At 45.5% G+C, this 17,447-nt stretch overlaps 2 protein-coding genes across 3 annotated transcripts in view; one reads left to right on the forward strand and one right to left on the reverse strand.

Moving 5' to 3' along the window:
- Positions 1 to 202: 202 nt before the first annotated feature.
- Positions 203 to 1,645, reverse strand: LOC110469259 (uncharacterized). Its single transcript, XM_085576110.1, has 2 exons — positions 773 to 1,645; positions 203 to 610 (listed from the first exon to the last, which is right to left on the reverse strand). Exons 1-2 carry the CDS (start codon positions 1,349 to 1,351, stop codon positions 473 to 475), a joined length of 717 nt encoding a protein of 238 aa, XP_085432236.1. The 5' UTR covers positions 1,352 to 1,645; the 3' UTR covers positions 203 to 472.
- A 250-nt stretch (positions 1,646 to 1,895) lies between these two features.
- Positions 1,896 to 17,447, forward strand: part of ISM1 (isthmin 1) — a 39,200-nt gene continuing 23,648 nt past the window's right edge. The window contains exon 1 of one of the 2 annotated variants that reach the window (XM_021527826.4): positions 1,896 to 2,114. In XM_021527826.4, the coding sequence (XP_021383501.1) occupies positions 1,986 to 2,114 (129 nt within the window). In that variant the 5' untranslated portion in view covers positions 1,896 to 1,985. The remainder of the gene's footprint in view (positions 2,115 to 17,447) is intronic. The other variant, XM_085576108.1, reaches the window with a different exon arrangement.

The raw sequence follows: 17,447 nt of genomic DNA on the forward strand, positions 1-17,447 counted from the left end.
CTCACCCTTACCTTGCAGGAAACCTGTTGAGGACACTGGTCTCCAGATTAAAACGTTTCAGATTAGGGGACACTTTTTCCCCAATATAGACATTTTAGACCAATTCAGCCTCTCAGCTGTCACATGCTCACAGATTGTTCGTATCCTCATTTTTACACATACCATTCCCAATTGCGCAAGAACGACAACGAAGATTCCAAAATTCCCATTTTTTTGTTAGGTTGCTTTATTTATGCTTCAAGTTGATTTGAGCTGTGTTTGTTCTTGTTACACTGAGCTGCACCTTGAGCACCCACAAAGAGGTCCAGCTCCCTCAGACCAGATGCTGAGATATTGACTTATAGCAAGTGATAATCCAACCCTCGTTTTCAAGTCCACATTACTTTTAAATTTGAGGTACTCCCATCTGACAGAGAAAGGTTTTTCCACAGTGCTAATACAGGTCAGCAAGTAAGAGGGAGAGTAAGGACTGTCAAACCCCGACTGGAGTCCCGCTAGGGATGCACAGACCAACTGAAAGAGATGTGGGCAGGGCAGATCCATCCCAGCCAAGCAGAGATCGCAGTCGGGATGCAAGGTGCAGCCGTGTGTGGGAAAGGGTGCGGATGTCCTGGCAAAGCAGGGCATGGAGAGGAGCAGGTCGGCACGGGGAGAAGGGGAGCAGGGCTGGGGGGAACACGCTAAGCCTGGAGCAGGAGCTGCAGAGAGGGCGAAGGAAAAGGGGGGGAGCAGGGGAAGGAGGCAGGGCAGTATAAAAGCATCCGACACGTACCTCTCCCGACACAGAGCGAGGGGGCGAGAAAGTGGGTCTGGAAGCAGCAGCAGGCAGGAGGAGCGGCAGCCGCTTGCAAACACGCACGCACGGTGGCAGGAGAGAGTGCGGCGCTACCCCTGCCAGCCCCACGGCACCGGAGGAAAGAGAGAGGAGAGATGGAGCCAGGTATCCAGCTCCCCGGGAGGGCAGCGGGCAGCTGGAGCTTTTTGCAGCCCCTCGACCTCCGCCCCCTATCCCATTTCCCACGGCTGAGCCAGGGGGTGGAGAGGGGGAGGAAGAGGGACGGGAGAGGGAAGCTGCAATCTGTCCCTTTTCCCCCGGGGAGCTCCGAGGGCTGGGAGCCGGCGGGGGTCGCGGCGCGCCCCGGCCCGGCGGGGCGGGCAGGGCAGGCAGGGCAGGGCAGGGCAGGCAGGGCAGGGCAGGGCAGGGCAGGCAGGGCAGGGCAGGGCAGGGCAGGGCAGGGCAGGGCAGGGCAGGGCGACGCCTCGACGGGCGTCGGGAGGGGAGGGGGGAGCGGCGGGGCGGGCGAGGACACGGCGGCGGCAGCGGGGGAAGCTGGTTCAGGGCCACCCCCATCCCCGTGCGCGGAGGGAGGCGATAGCCCCGAGCTCTCTCCTCCCCTCGGAGCGTCCCGGCTTCCCCGCCATGTGAGACTCGTCCCCGGCTCCCCCGCCTCGCTCTCCTCCCTCCTCCCTCTCCCTCGCACACACACTCCCGGCTCCCCCCGTCCTCGCAGCGCGTCCCCGCCGGCCGCCGAAACCCGCTGCTCTCCGCCGGCCGCGGCTCCCCGAGGCGGCGGGGCTTCGGCCGCCCGCTCCCTCCTTCCGACGGCCCGCGGTGCCTCTGGCTTGCAGGGCTGCCCGCAGAGACGCCGCCGGCCTCGGGTACCTGCCGCCCGCCGCCGGGCAGCGCCGGGACTCTGGCCGCCGCCGCGGCATCCCGCCCCGACGTGGCTCCGCCGTGGTGCGGCGGCCCCCGCTGCTGCTGCTGCTGCTGCTGCTGCCGCCGCTGCCCCGCGCCCGCCGCCCGCCCCAGCGACGCCGAGAGCGGCGCGGTCCCCGCCGCCCGTCCCGCGGCTCCTGGGGCCGCCGCCGGGGCCGCTCCGGTGGCGGCCCCGGCGGCCGCCGCGGCTCCTCCTCCTCCGCCTCCTCCGCCTCCTCCGCGTCCGCCGCCGCCGCCGCGGGGCCCTAAAGCCGCCCGGCTCAAGAGGATGGTGCGGCTGGCGGCCGAGCTGCTGCTGCTGCTGGGGCTGCTCCTGCTCACCTTGCACATCACCGTGCTGCGCGGCGGCGCAGAGCCCCACGCCCCCACGGGCGCCGGCAACCACAGCCAGCGGCAGGTGAGTGCCGCCCCGCCTCCCCCACCACCCTCCGCGTCCCCCGGGGCCGCCAGGGCCGGCCGGGCAGCGCGGGGCTGGTCGAGCTGACGGGAGCCGGCGCCGTGCACCTGCTCCGTCTGCCTCCTCCTCCTCCTCACGCCGCCCGCGCCTGTCCCGATCCCAGGGCTCCCCCGCCCGAGGGCTTTCCCCGGGAGCTCACGGGGTGTCCCCGCCCTCCTTGGCTTTACGCTGTCGGGGCAGCGGTGGCGGAGGCAGAGCCGCTCCGGCGCCGCGGTTCGATGCCGTGCGGGAGGCGTCGGGGCGGCTCCCACGCGTGTTCCCGCAGCGGACGACGGCCAGCGCACCTGGGGAGCCTGTGGGGAAGGCAGGGGATGGGAGCAGCCGTGTCAGGCACGGCGTGTCCCAGCCAGGGCATCCCTCCGTGGGGACACAGGGTGAGAGGGGAGCAGATAGGTGCATGAGGTGTACGGTCTCGGGAAATACTGGAACTAAGTGTATGGCTTTCCTTGGAAAGCATCAAGAGACAGTCCTGAAATAGGCAAGAAACTTAGGGTCATAAGTGCTTGTGATGTGAAGGACAGCGTTTGTGACCCAGCTGGCCCATGCCAGTCTTTTGAAAGACTTCTCCCATGAAACTCCACTGTGTATTATGTCCGACAGAGGTGAAGGACGTTTTTTTGTTCCTTTTCGGTATTTTCGCAGGTCATTCTTTTTATTCAGTATCACATGCTGCCATTCATTTATAATACTTGGAGACAGTGATCAAAGCTGCAGAATCACCAACATCTGCGGACAAAGCTTGTAAATCTCTGGTCACTTGCATGTGCCTTGGCCAACTCTCTTCTCCTCCATCCAAGTGGCAAAATAAAATCAACTACCAAGTCATGCGATAAATTGACAAAAAATGCCATCACTATTATCACCATAAATTTATGTAAACTGTCCATCATCTAGGTAAGAATCATAGCACCAGCAGACTATAAAAGCCAAGGAAAAGTCAGGAGAGTGCAGGCTGTACTGATCACTTTACGCATGAGATCCCCAGCTGGTGGTCCACAAAATGAACCCACTAGCCACAGGAGGGAACCCAGAGCTGCAGGCTCAGCATCCCAGTCTCAGGCTGGGGTCAGGTCCCCCTAACTCAGAAAACCTCCTGCTGAACTTGGTGGGAGTCCTGCTTAGGCGTGCTGAGCCGTGCACCGCGGGTAAGGCCCCACCATGCTGTCGCTGCAGTTTTATCACCGGCTTGACATTCCAGGATGTTTTTTTTTAATATCTGCAAGATTTCTGGTAATAATGTTTTATAAATGATGCTTTCTTTTCTCATGGGCACCGGGAATGCCTTTTTAAATGATGTTCCTTGGAAAAGTAAATTTGGAGAGGTTTTTTATGAGGTGTTTGCTATCATTAGAGTAACCCTGAATTTGCCTTTTCTTGACAGGCTTGTAACTTAATGAGAGAAACATCTGGGCAAGTGGGAACTCTGGGTGATGCCATTTCCCTGAGGAGCTCCTTTTAGAGCACTGTTGTAAGGTTAGGGTGAAACGAGGAAAATCAGATAATTATCCTGGATTATTATCATTGTAGTTGGCTGTCTCATGAAAACCTGTAGATTGTTGACTTCAAGAATTTTTTCTGTTCAGTGATGTTTTACAGATTACCTTAATAAACTCCGTGCCTTTAAGCACCGTGATAGCTTTAGCAGTTCATATTTTCATAATGTTTTGCCATTTGTAGAATTTAAATTCTTATATACTTCCCAGCTCCATTGATTCTGCAGTTATGTATTTGAGAGACAACATCTGTACAAAACATTACGGGGGAAAAGGTATTGATTAGAGCAATTGGTTAAACAGATGGAAGTCTATCAATTTTCTGGTTTTGTAACTTCCAGGGATTCTTTTGCTACGTAGATTCTATTGCTTTAGAAAGTTGCACTTAAGCAGGCAGATTCTTCCATTCAGAGCATCACAATATAAATCTCAATGAGAAGCTTGCACTAGGATCTTCTGATTTTGGCATGTTTCGGGCTGTATCATGGCACGTGCTGAAGTAAATGCAAAGATCCTAGTGCACTGCACTCACAGGGAGGGAATCAGTGTGGGAAAGGAAACTGCACAAACTCAGACTTGTTGATATAATAAGCACTTAGACATCTCTCAGGGTTTTTCTGTCCTGGTACTTCTGTGGAGAGGAGTGATTGTGAGAAGTGAGTAGATCAGTGTTGCATTTGATGAAATTTCACTTGAAGAAGTGTGGCAAATCCAGGAAAGAGTAATCTTTGCAACAACTGTTTATTAGACATCGTTCGATGTGGCAAATTTGTATCAAAAGTTCCTGGCAATTATCAAACGGAGGATATGGTGTATTAGTACTTAGGCAGTCTGTTTGCACAAATGAGGTAGTCAGAATTGGGTCCTTTTTGCATATAATGAATTCAGGACAATCCTTAGTAATCTTAAAATATTATTGGAGATTTAAATAGTCTAAAACACTTGTAAGCATTTGAAGTCTGACTCAGTAAGAGAGGAAGAGCTTCTTTTTCTCCCATCCCTTGGTCCTTTAAATAAAGGAAGGATTTTGTAGGATAGTTTTTTCTTTTGGTCTTTCAGTTGGGTTAACCCCTGCAATTAATTGGACTGAGAGATGAAAGAAATATAGAAAAAAAAAACCATTCCACCCTAAAATTAAGCCAGTTATTTTCCCCCCTGCGCCCTTGTTTTTTTTTCCCTTCGGTGCCCTTCTCCATGCTCTGTGTGTCTCCAGAGATTCCAGATGTCTGGGATTGTCTTGTGCTGCTGTGACTGGCTGTGGAGGAGCAGCAGTGAGGAGAAAATCCCGATGTACTCCTGGGGTCCTCTTTGGGATGGGTGAGGCACAGGCTCCCTTGGTTCACTGCTGTGGCAGTGGTTGCTGGACCTCCACGTGGCTGCATTTTCATTCTGCTGCTAGAACTGGGTTGTGGCAGGGTGAATGAGCACAAAATGGGAAATCCACATTGGAGCTGTAAAGTAGCTCAGTCTTGAGTTATGAGAGAGAATCAGCCTTGTGTTTCCCAGTCAGATTTTATTCCCTTTCTTCCATCTCTTCTGACAGGAAAAAAATATGGAAAACTGGGAAGGGGAGAGATTTTTTTTCTGCTGAGAATTCTACTAGTCTAATTTAATTATTATCCAGGAGCTGTTCTGGAGCATATTTATGAAATAAAGAAGTACAAACTTTCTTTTCTGAAGAAGAGCAAATGAAGCAAATGAATTAAGAGATGGAAAAAGGCAGCTTGGGTATGTTTTTATCTTTTTACATAGTTCTGAAACCAAGGGAAGGCTTGAACATAAATTCTGGAAGACATTTTTAATACTTTATGATACTCTAAAATCTGTGCTTTCATTCTGAGAGAAAATATTTCATTGTGAAGTTTATCCCCTTCACTTCTTATTTTTCCACAGCGGGCCTTGCACACCAAGAATAACAGTGTTCCCACACCAAGAAAAATGACCTTGTAAAATGCAGTAACAGAGCCACCAACAATATATGCCATAGCACATGAAGTCAGTTTCTCCACTGCAATACTTGCAGCAGTATTACATTAGCCTGAAACTCGGTGGTTGTGCCTAAAACTGGAGCTGTGTAAGAAAATTTGAAAAGCAGCACAATGCTGTAAACAGATTTTTTTTCCCTTTTAATCACCCTGCTCCTGCTCTTGTCCCTGTCTTCAATAAGTGTGCAAGCAATTACACCATGTTGGAAATGCTCTCTGAGCCCTACCAGAAAAAACATTCTGCTGCTGATAAATGGTTGCACAGGAGCCGCTAAAGTAGCCCTTTACAGGGCTGAACTCGTAATTTCCTCCCAAGATCCCCAGTTCAATGCCATGAGTAGTTTAGCAGTGGTGTGCTGTCTGCTACCTTTGCTGGGGTACATTTCAGTCCTTTCAGGGCTTGTGTGTTCTTGCTGACCCTTGTACTGCATTCAGGCAATTTGTAAAACTATTTCCAGTCAGATACAGTGGCATATTTCAGCTTTCTGGCTTCCTCAGTTAAGTAGGACTCAAGCTGTTTACTTTGGGAGCATTTTAGACTTGGGTTTTTTGAAGCTAATTTGAGCTCTGGAGTTTTACATTTGTTTTGCTCTATTAGGAACTGATCATCTAAGTAATCTTTGAAAACCTGTCGATTCCACATTCTGCCCTCTTGTTTTCCAGACTGCCTTTAGCGTGTTTAAGGTGCCAGTAGTGAATGTACATTGTATATTTACTGTGAACCCTAAATCCTTCTCTGCCTTAAGAGACATTTATGCATGAATAGCTTTCAGAGCAGGTGGCTTGTGAATTGGCCAGGCTGATTCTCTGTAACCCAGAATCTCTTTTGGTGAGCAGGTTCCTCATCACAGGGGATGCTGTTTTCCACTTTTTGGCAGTGACAGTGAAACCTGCCTGTTCTCAGCTTTTCTGTGTAGATTCTTAACTGAGGCTCACCCTTTGGCATATGTACTAAGATTTAGCAGTGGTTTAGACCATGTGTAGTTCATTCTCATCTCCCAAGGGAGGGGACTGTGTGTGCTCTTTAGTGGTTTTGCTGTTTGGCTGTGGCTTGTTCCAGGATCCAGGGGGAAGGAAGGGTGATTAGCTTTACGTGTGCTGCTGCTGCAGGCATGGAAGCAAAGGATAAAATGGGAACCAAGGGTGAAGGGTTGCTGCACTGAGCAGAGGACCATTTTCTGGCATCCCTGGCTCCCAGGAGAGATTCTTTCTCCTTTCAAACCCGGCTCTCAGAAATCGCCAAAAAGCATTAATTAAACTTCTCTTCATACCTATCACTTTGATTAATTTCATAGCAAGCTAAAATATCATTGGTGGGAAAGTCCTACAGCCTCAGGGTAGGATGCGGCATGATCTTAGACTACTGCAATAATTCTGAACAGGTATCCAAGAATATTTTAGGTATGGCTGCAAGGAACAATATTAGGCAGGTGTGAAGGTAACTTCCTGAGTTAAATTTTACCAAGATGTTTGGATGAGGCATATTTTGCTAAACATCTCTTAAGCTCAACAGCTAACAGTCATTGTATTGCTTATCTTGGATCATCACTGATAAATACCTGGCATTAAATCACAAGGTGCCTCTCTGTTTTGTCTCTGTAACTATAAATCAGAGCAGTTTTTTCTTTGTGCTTCGTACTGAAGAATCTCTTTGAGTTATTTCTGTTTCGAGCAAGATTTAGGATTGTTTTCCAACTCTTTATAGTATTGGGCTATTTGTAAGAAAAAAGCAGAGTGTGTGTTCTAAATTCATCCTGGGCCATCACAGTGTCTTCATGTTCATTCCCATGGTCCTGGAGCCAGACACAAAACACAGTGGCTACTACAGGGAGAGGTCCAGTGACATTCCTCATTTTGCTTTTCTCTTCTCTCAATTGATCTTTACTGTGCTCTGGGGCTGTGTGTGAGGGCAAAGGGGTTAAAGAGAAACCTGCTACCAGGGACTTGAGCCCTGTGGGTGAACAGAACACTCATGGCATGCAAGGAGTGGTAGGTTTGAAACTGGCTCCTGGGCCAGTCTAGAGATGTAGTGACTGCCCTTGGTGAGAGTGGAGAGGCCAGGTGTGGGTACAGAGATTCTGGATGGAGCTGCATTGGTACTTTCCACTTTGTTTCATCTGCCATGGACAACCAGCACTAGTTCTGGAGTAGCTTTTATTTTTAACTTTTGTTGATTGTGTAGAGAAGTTTGTTCTACACAAGAAGAACACAATTGGTCATGGCAGTTATAACAGTGATACAACCCCTTGCTTTTACCTGATTGGTACAAAACTCTCTCCTTTGCTTCTCCTGCTTTGGTTGCCAACCCTTGGGTTCAGTCCCATTTCCCTCTTCTGTTCTTTCCTAGTGCCAGCTGCCCACAAAAAGAGGAGGCCTAGAGCTGCAGCTCTGCTGGTGGCCTCAACAATTTCTTCATCATTGTGCTGTGTGGTGCTGGTCAGTGTGTACTCCCCTGTGGTTTGTAACATCACTGTTATGACCTTCAGGCAGGTAACAAAGCCCCGGTACTTGGAGGTTCAGCATAATGAGCAGTTTGACACCTTGCTGTGCTGTAGAATTCCTTTGCTGAGGGGACATCTATTTAACCAGTACAGGTTATGTTGGATGGAAATTGGGAACTGTGGTTTGAATTCATCATTGTTCTTTTGTCTCTGCTCATATCTACAACACCTCTATATCAGTAATCAATGCTGAATTGTTCCAAAATGGTGGAAAATTCTGTCAATGAAAATGATGAAAGAATTGTCAATAAAGTGGAAACACCGGCTGTGTTATGTCACAGCATCTGAGAACTTCATGGAAAGTGAAGTCCAGCTAATGATGCAGACAACGCAGGCTTGAAAACTTTCTGAAATCGTTATGTGATAGAGATGACTTCTGAAAACCCAGTCATTGCTAGGTATTCCAGTGGGAAGAAAAAGATCAGTTTGAAAATCTCTTATGTTTTCTAAGATGCACTGATTTGTGAACTTTCGTGCTTGAGAATTTCTCCTTTGTTTTCCTTTATTATGTAAAAGTGCACAGAGTGCAAGTAATGCTAGGAAATTATTTTGCCATTCTTTTCTTATGCTTGCATTCTTCTGCCTTAGTTTAAAATCTTGAATACACTCATATTTTGGATATATAGATAGACAATTGAGATGTTTCCTTACACAAGCGTAAACCTAAAAAATTGGAGCCATGTAGTTTTGCTTGGTTCTTACATCCTGATTTAGCAGCCTTGGCAGGTTTAACTGTCAGCATCGGTTGCTTTATGCTCTTATGGGTGTTTTGCCAGTGTTCCTTGCAAACAGATGTGGTGGTACCTAGTTCAGCCTCACTGTTCTCTTCACTGTGTTGGTTAGTGCTTATTTAGTCCTTTTATAATGACTCTTACCTTGCTGTCTGCTTTAAGACTACACTACATGAAAGCCCTTTGAATTGACTGAATTCAAAAATCAGACAGGTGACTTTTTAAAGGTATTATTTTTCAGTGGTGTCTTTTTTCCCCTTATTTTACTTTAGTTGTCAACCCAAGCTTATGGAGGTTGAGGTGTTCCAGTATTGTGTAGCTTGTGAGCAACGTGCAGTCTCCAGCCTGAATAGAGGCACTGTCAGAAATGAATAATAAAGAGTAACTTTAAAGTGAAAAATACAAAGTGCTTCAGTAAAAGGCAGAAGGAAGCACTCGATGCAGTGGTTACTGTTGCACTTTAAGACTTGTAAAATTGTGCCTATTTTACAAGTTTTAAAGACAGTAAATGTCAGGCTAAATTCATAGTCCAAAGCATAGAGATGAATAACATTTCCAAGAAACAGCATAGTGAGCTCACTGGTACATCAGCAAGAACAGAATATTTCCAGTGTTGGTATTTCCATGAACTTTCTATTTGAAATACCAGAAAAAGAAAGAAAACAAAGTGAAATGTAACTTATTATTGTAATAAGGGATGGCTCACCACAGTGGTCACTTCTGTGGCACCAGAATGCTTGGTTAGAGGAGCTGGTGTGGGCGTTGGTAAGCAGTTCCTTTATCCTTTTGTCCTTGTTTTTCAAGTGCTTAGAGAACTCATAGCCATGGGTCATATCTTTTTTATTCCTCTCTTCTAGCAGTCTAGCTGGACAAAAGCAGGCCTGGAGTTGTTAATCTCTAAGCCTTTAATGTAGGAAAGTGTTCCTGAAGATGAGCGGGAAAAATCAGGGATGAAATCTTTCTCTCACACTCTTGGTGGAGTCAGTGCACATTGAAAGGCAGGAGTAGTTCAAAAATCCCTTGGCTTTTATGCTTCTGTGCTAGATCTGAATTCTCAGTGTGCTTAAGTTGACCTCGTTCCACTGACTTCCACAAAGCAAGACAAGTCAATGATTTATGTCAGCTGCAGGGCCAAGATCCTCTTGACTATGAATCTTTCAAAGCTCAGTTTTTTCACAGAACTGATAAGAACATAGCACATGTCATCAGGACGTCTGTCCATAAAGGTGAGCTGGGCCCTGGCATGTGGCTGTCCTCATTTTGCATGAATTAATTTCCATCTCTTATGTTTCTTTGCACTGAAAAATCCAGGTGTTTGTTCCACAGTAGTTCTTCTTCCTTGGGAAGATGAACATTTCCTCTTGGCCAGCATGGTTGTTGAGATCAGTTCTCATTACAAAACCAGTGAGTTCTCTGTTAGAATCTTTAAAAGACAAATAGTGCCCCATCTGTTTCTGTCACTGGAACCACGCTAAGAAAAGTGGATTCCTCCTCTTCTAAGGAGCCATCACTGGGTCCTTGTTGTCCATGGGACAGGTTTAACTTCCTGAGTACCCCTTTCAGGCATCTTGCCCTTGCATTCTCATTGAGTTGGGCACTCAGGTACTGAGGTTGGGCACTCAGTCGAAACACCTCCTCGAATAGAGGAATACCCAGCAATGGTGAGCAGGAGGTGAAGTCCTTGCACTGAAGGAGATGTGCTGCAGGCTGTGATGGAAGGAGGTAACAGCACAGAAATTGTAACAGAAATAACAGGGAAGAGGACCTAGTGATAAGATTTTTTTAAGCTAGTGCTTCAAAAATTAGTTACACAGCTTTGGTATCTTTACTGCCTTAAAAGTAACCCAGCAGTAGCAGTTTTTGCTGGAAGAAACCGTCATTAGTCCGTTGGAAACAGTTGCTAAAGTTTATAAAGATAAAACATAAATTTGCTTAGTTTTACCTGCTATATGCATCAGTGCAACATTTTAAAATAAGTGTGAGATTGGTCTCGATATAACATTAGTAACCAGATATCTACTGATGTCTGTTTGTACAAGCTACCCAAAGAAACAAAAATTATTAATAGTTTAAAACAGAAAATGAAAACCATAGCTGTATAGCATAGATTCTGTAACACCCCACTATATTTTCCTCATACATCATGTAAATTGTTTATGCACTATTTAATTTCATAGCCAGAAATTATTTCTCTTCTATTTAGGAACATGAGAGCAACAAAACTGCCGCTGTCTTTAATGCCTGCTGATACAACTCTCATGTGAAAGTGCCTCTGGAAGTTACCTCAGTAATCAGACTGGAGTTGTTTAAGATGCAGTCTGTATATCAGCATTTTGTACTCCTGATTTTAAGATTGTCTGCGCTGAAGAAGTCTGTAAAGACTCACTGCACAGAGCAGGCTATAATAAAGCAGTTAATTATTCTTGTGCCATGAATGCTGCCATTACAGTTTATTTGAATGACACTGGTATTCTGTCTTAAATATATTGCTTTTTATTAGTTGGTTGAGGTATTTTTTGAAACCAACTCAATATCAGTCATGGGTATGCATCTTAGCTAAACTATAACCTAGCCAGTCCATGCCTTTTGCCCTGTGAAGTGCCCGGAGTTTTTCAAAGCATGTAACCACAGTGATATTTTTATAAAGGAATGTTCACCTCATGGGATTTTTTTAAGGTGTTCTATTTTTTTTTCCAAGTTACAGCTTCACTTTATTGTACATGATGTCCAATAAAAAAGATATATGTCTGTGATTGGACTTTGAAAAAGGGCCATGGTGCCTATTCCATTTAAAGGGAATGAAGTCAAGCAGTAAATTTGCTGGTCGCTCTTTTCATATTGACTGTATCTTGGCCAGCAGTTGGTCTTTGATGTTGTAACAATAGAGCAAAGGCAGAGGAGGAGGAGGATTAGGACCTCCATAATATAAAAACAAGCCTGCATTCATCTTGATTTTTATAGAGCACAGTCCCTGTCTATTGGAGGTTTGCAGTATAGGCTTAATGTTCTGCAGAAGAGTACGGCAACTTTAACATTTGCAGGTGGCTTACAATTCATCCATCATTTCTCCTACCATCTCTTCTTAATTCAGTTTGTTTAGGCATTCAGAATTTGACTTCTTCTATTTTGTTATTCCTTTCTACAAGAGGGAAACAAATGTTTGTCAGGCAGGACAGAGCTTCTGGGGTATTGCTTTCCATTTTGGGGGTTGATCGTCACGTTATTTATGAAAAGCTCACTGCAGCTGGCCAATAGAGTACCTTGTGCTTTAAAGTCCAGGCTTTATTGGGAAAGAATGAGGGACTTGATATGTGTGTGTCTAACATTTGTGAATATATTTCTCAAACGGGACCCAGGGTAGCCACACTGCCTGGGACTTCAGGTGTTTCAAAAGAATAGTGACAGAGGTTTCAAATGAGATGTTTAGCCTGGTAGAGTCCTGGAGAATTTTGATGTGTATTGAAATGGTAGCAGCAGTAGCTATCAATAGGAGGAAAAGGGTCATCCATTTCCTGAAAATGTTCAAGGTACCACAATGTGCTGAGTGCTGGTGGGAGCAGATAGGCTTCAGAATGTGAGGAGAGCTTGGAAAGAGACAAATAATCCATAATGTGCCATTGCAGCCGTGTGTGCAGCATGGCAAATGTGGAAGGCAGCATGAAGGGAGTGTTGGCAGGGATGTGATGATGGCAGCAGCAATGAGCCTGCTGCAGGGGGATCCACATCAGAAGCCCAAAGGCAGCTCTTAGGAAACAATCTGGGGCTGCATCAGGTTAAATTGCTTTACTGCACCAAATTCCAGTGGCTCTTGCTTAAGGCATGATCCTGAAGTCCACTGACAAGGCATAATTCCGGGGAGTTTGTCTACCAGACTCCAAAGACACCTGTCCCAAGGAGGAGAAGGGGTGAAGGGAAGATGACAATCCATGATGCATGTGACAGTTCAGCACTTGATTTAGGGTTGGATCCTGTGCCTTCTAGGTGTTCAGGTTCGACCAATGAGTCCAAACTCATGAACAAGTCACTGCTTGCCAGCTGAGCTGCAGTAGCTACTTAGATGTCTTATTTCACCTTCATCCTGCACAAAATATGAGGTGACTTTATATTTTTAGTAACTCAGCACTGAGCAAACAAACCCTGCCCAGAGCTCTCATAAGGGTGACAGCAGTCTGTCCTCAGAGCAAGCGCTCCGTGGTCACCAAACACGTGGCTTGTCAGTGGGGAGTCTGGTTTTTAGTTAACATCTACCATGATGGCCATTTTCTGCAGCAGACGTAGCGAGGAAACGTCTAGTTCAGAAAATGCATACCTTCCATTTCTGTGCTCAGTTCTGTGTGTCCTACATCAAACCCAGATACACAGTATTGTCTTGGCTGTTTCTGTTTTCCTCAGCTGCTGAAAGCAAACTACATCAGGCTCAGCCAGTATAAGGTGAGAGTTCTGGTTAGTTAGAGGCATCACCTAGTATTTAAAAGGGTTTGCCCTTGAGAGATCAATAGCTCTGAAAAAGCTGCTGAAATCCTTCAGTGGATGTGAATTTCATTCCTGCTCTTCTCTGATGTGGCATTCATGGCATTTTGAATCATGTAAATCAAAGCTGCCTTTCTCACCTACCCATCCCTTTTTCTTCTTCTATGAGGATCATTTTTTCATGTTCTTAGGAATACAGCTTTGGCTGTCTTAACATCAAGATAAACTCATTATTTGCATAACATCAGAGTAAGGGTGAGATTAATACCACCTCTCTGATTTTTTTGTCTTCCTTTGTCCTAATCCTACAATAAAATACAAGAGGAGTATGCAGCTGAAATCATGTGTTTGCACACATATGGACTAAGTGGGGGAAAAGAGATGCCTGAAACGCCCTGCTACCATTGATAAAAGGAGCAACAATTACATTGTTATATTGGGCTATAAATCCCATAATACTACCATGACAATTATTGCAGTTTGATTGTGAGAGCTGTATGAGGAGAATATATATATATATTTGTCTCTTTAGCAGAGTTAAGTAGCTGGAAGTGAGTTCTGAGCCATAGCCTTCAGTGTCTCTGCTGGTTTTGCTTTGGGATCTCTCTTTGTATAGAGCTGTTCTCCCTCTCTGGATATGGCTTATCCATTAGGATCCCATCTCTGTTCCTTGCCAGAGGAGGTAGGATACACAAAACTGAGCTTCTTATCTTTACTCTCTTACCTTGCTGCTGGGGCTAATCTAAAGATGTTGGGCTGCTGGGACTAATCTAAAGATGTTTTTTGCCTGCTCCCCATACACTTTATTTACAGTGGAATCTGGGTGGCTTCAGGCACATGCCAAGACTATAACAACTTTAAAAAATAAAACCATTTATCCTAAAAATAGTTCATAACTAACTAGTGATCATGGGGTGGAAGGGAGACAGAAATGAAGATATTTTCATTTCACGTAAGTGTCAGATTCAAAAGCATCTGCCTTGTTCAGTGCATGTATGGTATTCATTTCCTGTCTGCAGTCAATTGGAATGCCCCCCGAGTCGTTAGAAATTGAAAATCAAGTCATGCTTCTTTAATCAGCTCTAGGAAATAGCCCCCTCCCTATTTGTTCCAGAATTTATATATACATGCATTGAATTCATGATACAAAAAGCCCACACTTCTCTCCAGGGCACATCCTTTCTCCCCTCTTAGACAGAGAAGAGTCTTCACAGTGCCTTGCCATGGTGTGCTGCCTATCAACTCACTTGCTCTTCTTCCCCATCATGTCACTGGAGGGAGGCCTTTCTCCTGTGAATCCACATCCTCTGGTTTTTTGATCTGGCACCCAGGCAGCTCAGGGAGGTGGAGAGAGCATGATGTCCACTGTTGATGGCTTGATATGAAACCACAGCAAGTGTTGCCTCTGTGCAGATGCCATATATGATAATTACTTGCAGTTCTCTTGTATCAGTCTCCAAAGTTTTCTGAGCAGAGAAGGTGAAGCTGTGCACTTGAAAAGGTATTTCCCTGCAGGAGCTGAGCTGCGTGGTCCTGAGGTGCTGCTCAGATTTCTGCTGCTGTTTTCTGTAAACTCCTGGGTGCAGTAACCCCTTCCAGCGAGTGTTGCGAGGCACATGGTTGGTGCACAGATATTGAAGGTGGATAAACACTGCCTGTCCTCTGCCTTCACCCTCTCACTTCCATCCAAAGCAAAGTGAGTATTGGCGGGGAAGGCAGCTAAGGGAGAGGCACATAAATTATCTCGCAGCCATTTGATGGTGTGTGTGTGTTTTGAGCACCAAGACTAAAGTGATTTGCCTTTTTTCAGGCACAGAAGTAGCTTTGCCAGAAGCACAGGAAACATCATGTTTTTGGAATATAACACTTGTCTGCTTTCTTGCTTTCCCGTCATTAGCTTTTGCTTATGTGATGAAGTCATCATGTAACTTTTAGTCCACGGGGACTAAACACTTTCTAGTCTCTAAAAACATCTGCCAGTTAACACAGCCAGAGTCATAGACACTTCTGAAAGCATAGGGTGGATAGTCAGTGGCATTTGAGAGGAAGACATGGAGGCTGGGAATAGCTGTTTCTTGAAAACTAACAGCTGAAGGCAACTTTGGAAATTAAAAAGGCTTCAAGTAAGGTTACTCTTTTAGCTATGGAGAGATAAAAACATCACTTATTAAAGCTGGTTCACCTAGTGTAATCCTAGCCCTAAAGATTTATTAGAATAAACTTGCAAAAGGACATAATTTAAAACTCAGGAAAATAACTTGAGATGTATGTTTGTTCTCTTTCATTTACACTGATGTTTTGTGTGCTGACCTGCAAAGCCTGAAAAAAGGGTTGTGTACAAAAAGTATTAATAGCCTGAATTTCTTTTGCAGTTTTGATTGCAGCTTGAGGCAGCTTTTCCCATTCTGTTGGAACCTAATGTGTAAATTATGATGCAGACTTCAGATGATGGGTGAGATTAAACTAGTTTAATTAAACTTAGCAATGGTATAAGTAAATTCTATTTTATAGCTTTATTTTACTACTGATTTTATGCAAGTCTTTAATAAGGCCTAAAAAGAATTAGAACTTCTAAAGAATTTGCATTTTGGCACCACAGGTTACTGGTGTAGAATACTTGGGCTACTCTTCAGCTGTACCTTTGCCTGTTCAGCCATTCAATCACTATGTCCTGTGTGGAGAGCTCAGCCAGGCAGTGATTACAGGGAAATCTTTAGAGTAATGAAGAATAACTAAATGTTTATCAGCAGCTTAGGCAACTAGAAGCAAAATTTGGCACTGAGCATCCATCAAAGCCGTACACAATTCAATTCTGTATGCTTGGCTGTCCCCTGGATTGCTGAGCAGATATGCTGAAGAACAAAGCACCAGTGTTGTGCTACGTTAGAAAATTTGCAAAAGGGCCTCTGTTTTTTTCCAGCAGACATTGAGCTGTAATCACCACCAAGTTTCTATTATCAAAGTGTTTATATAAACTGGCAGTTCTTCACCTCTAAGCTGAACCATACTGTTTGTATTTTCCAGCTGAATGAAAACATGAAATACAAGCAAACAACAGAGCATAAAAAACAGCCGTGATGTGAAATGTGTGTCCACAACATGTAGCAAAAGGTTGCCAGATCTGAGTATAATATGGTTGGTTTTCTCCTTAAGCTCAGAGTTAAAAACATTGTGTGCCAGAACCACTCAGATGTGACCCACTGTTTGCCAGGGCTGTGGAGGAGGAAGGAAGCTCAGTGAGCAAAGCTCCCAAGCAGAATCTGAATGAAGGCTGGACCAAAGCTTGACAACTGCAAGTGAATAAACTGGCTCAGTAGGGGAAGAATGGTGTTAGAGCTACTCTGGCACTCAGGAGGTATCAGTTCACAAGGTTAAACGAGGCAACAGATTTTCCTCCACTGCAGAGGGTCCTGATGTAGTGTTAGCCACGTGTCTCAAAAGAGCTGCCTGGTGCTTCCTAGATGTGAAGGGGCCCTCAACCCTACAGCCTGAGGATCTCTGCAGTCCTGGCTACACATTCAGTCATCAAGGTTTTCTGTGTAGCCATGAGGGCGACACAGACACGCTTGTAGTGTAGAAACCCTAAAATTCAAAAGCTGTGATTCTGTGATAAATATGCCCAGATGCTTTGAGATCCTGGTTCTGCTGGATGCAGCTCCTGAGAGATATTACAGCACATGGCAGACAACCAGCTGTAGTGGCCTGGGTGTGTAGTGGGGCACCCCAAGCACCTCACTTTGCCACTGACACCCAGCATCTACAGAGAGCTCTTCCTCAGCAGTGACTGTGGATTGGTGTCTGCTGTGAACTTCCTACTTGCAGCAGTGTTTGTGACTCCCTCCTGTTCTTCACAAAGACAAAATCTCTTCAAGAGCCACGCAGCCCCTGAAGCTCGTGTGTCCCAGAGCAGTACACTGTGGGGTGACTGGATTTAGTCTGTCCATGGCCACATAGTCACACAGGCAGATGTACTGCAAGTTAGAACTGCTCACACTGTCATTTTACCAATTTTGCTGGAGAATTGGAGAATAATAGAAAACTACTAAAACACAGACTATGATTAACAGAACTTTATTATTATTATTTTATTATT

Source organism: Lonchura striata, chromosome 3 (assembly GCF_050655825.1).
Source record: "Lonchura striata isolate lonStrDom1 chromosome 3, ASM5065582v1, whole genome shotgun sequence".
NCBI classification, from domain to species: domain Eukaryota; kingdom Metazoa; phylum Chordata; class Aves; order Passeriformes; family Estrildidae; genus Lonchura; species Lonchura striata.

Bases quoted from the DNA above. Each gene is read 5' to 3' on its own strand.
- LOC110469259 (XM_085576110.1), bottom strand. From the start codon at position 1,351: ATGGGGGTGGCCCTGAACCAGCTTCCCCCGCTGCCGCCGCCGTGTCCT. The intron at 611-772 runs GTACGTGTCGGA...CTGCTTTGCCAG, and splicing joins CTCGCTCTGTGTCGGGAGAG to GACATCCGCACCCTTTCCCA.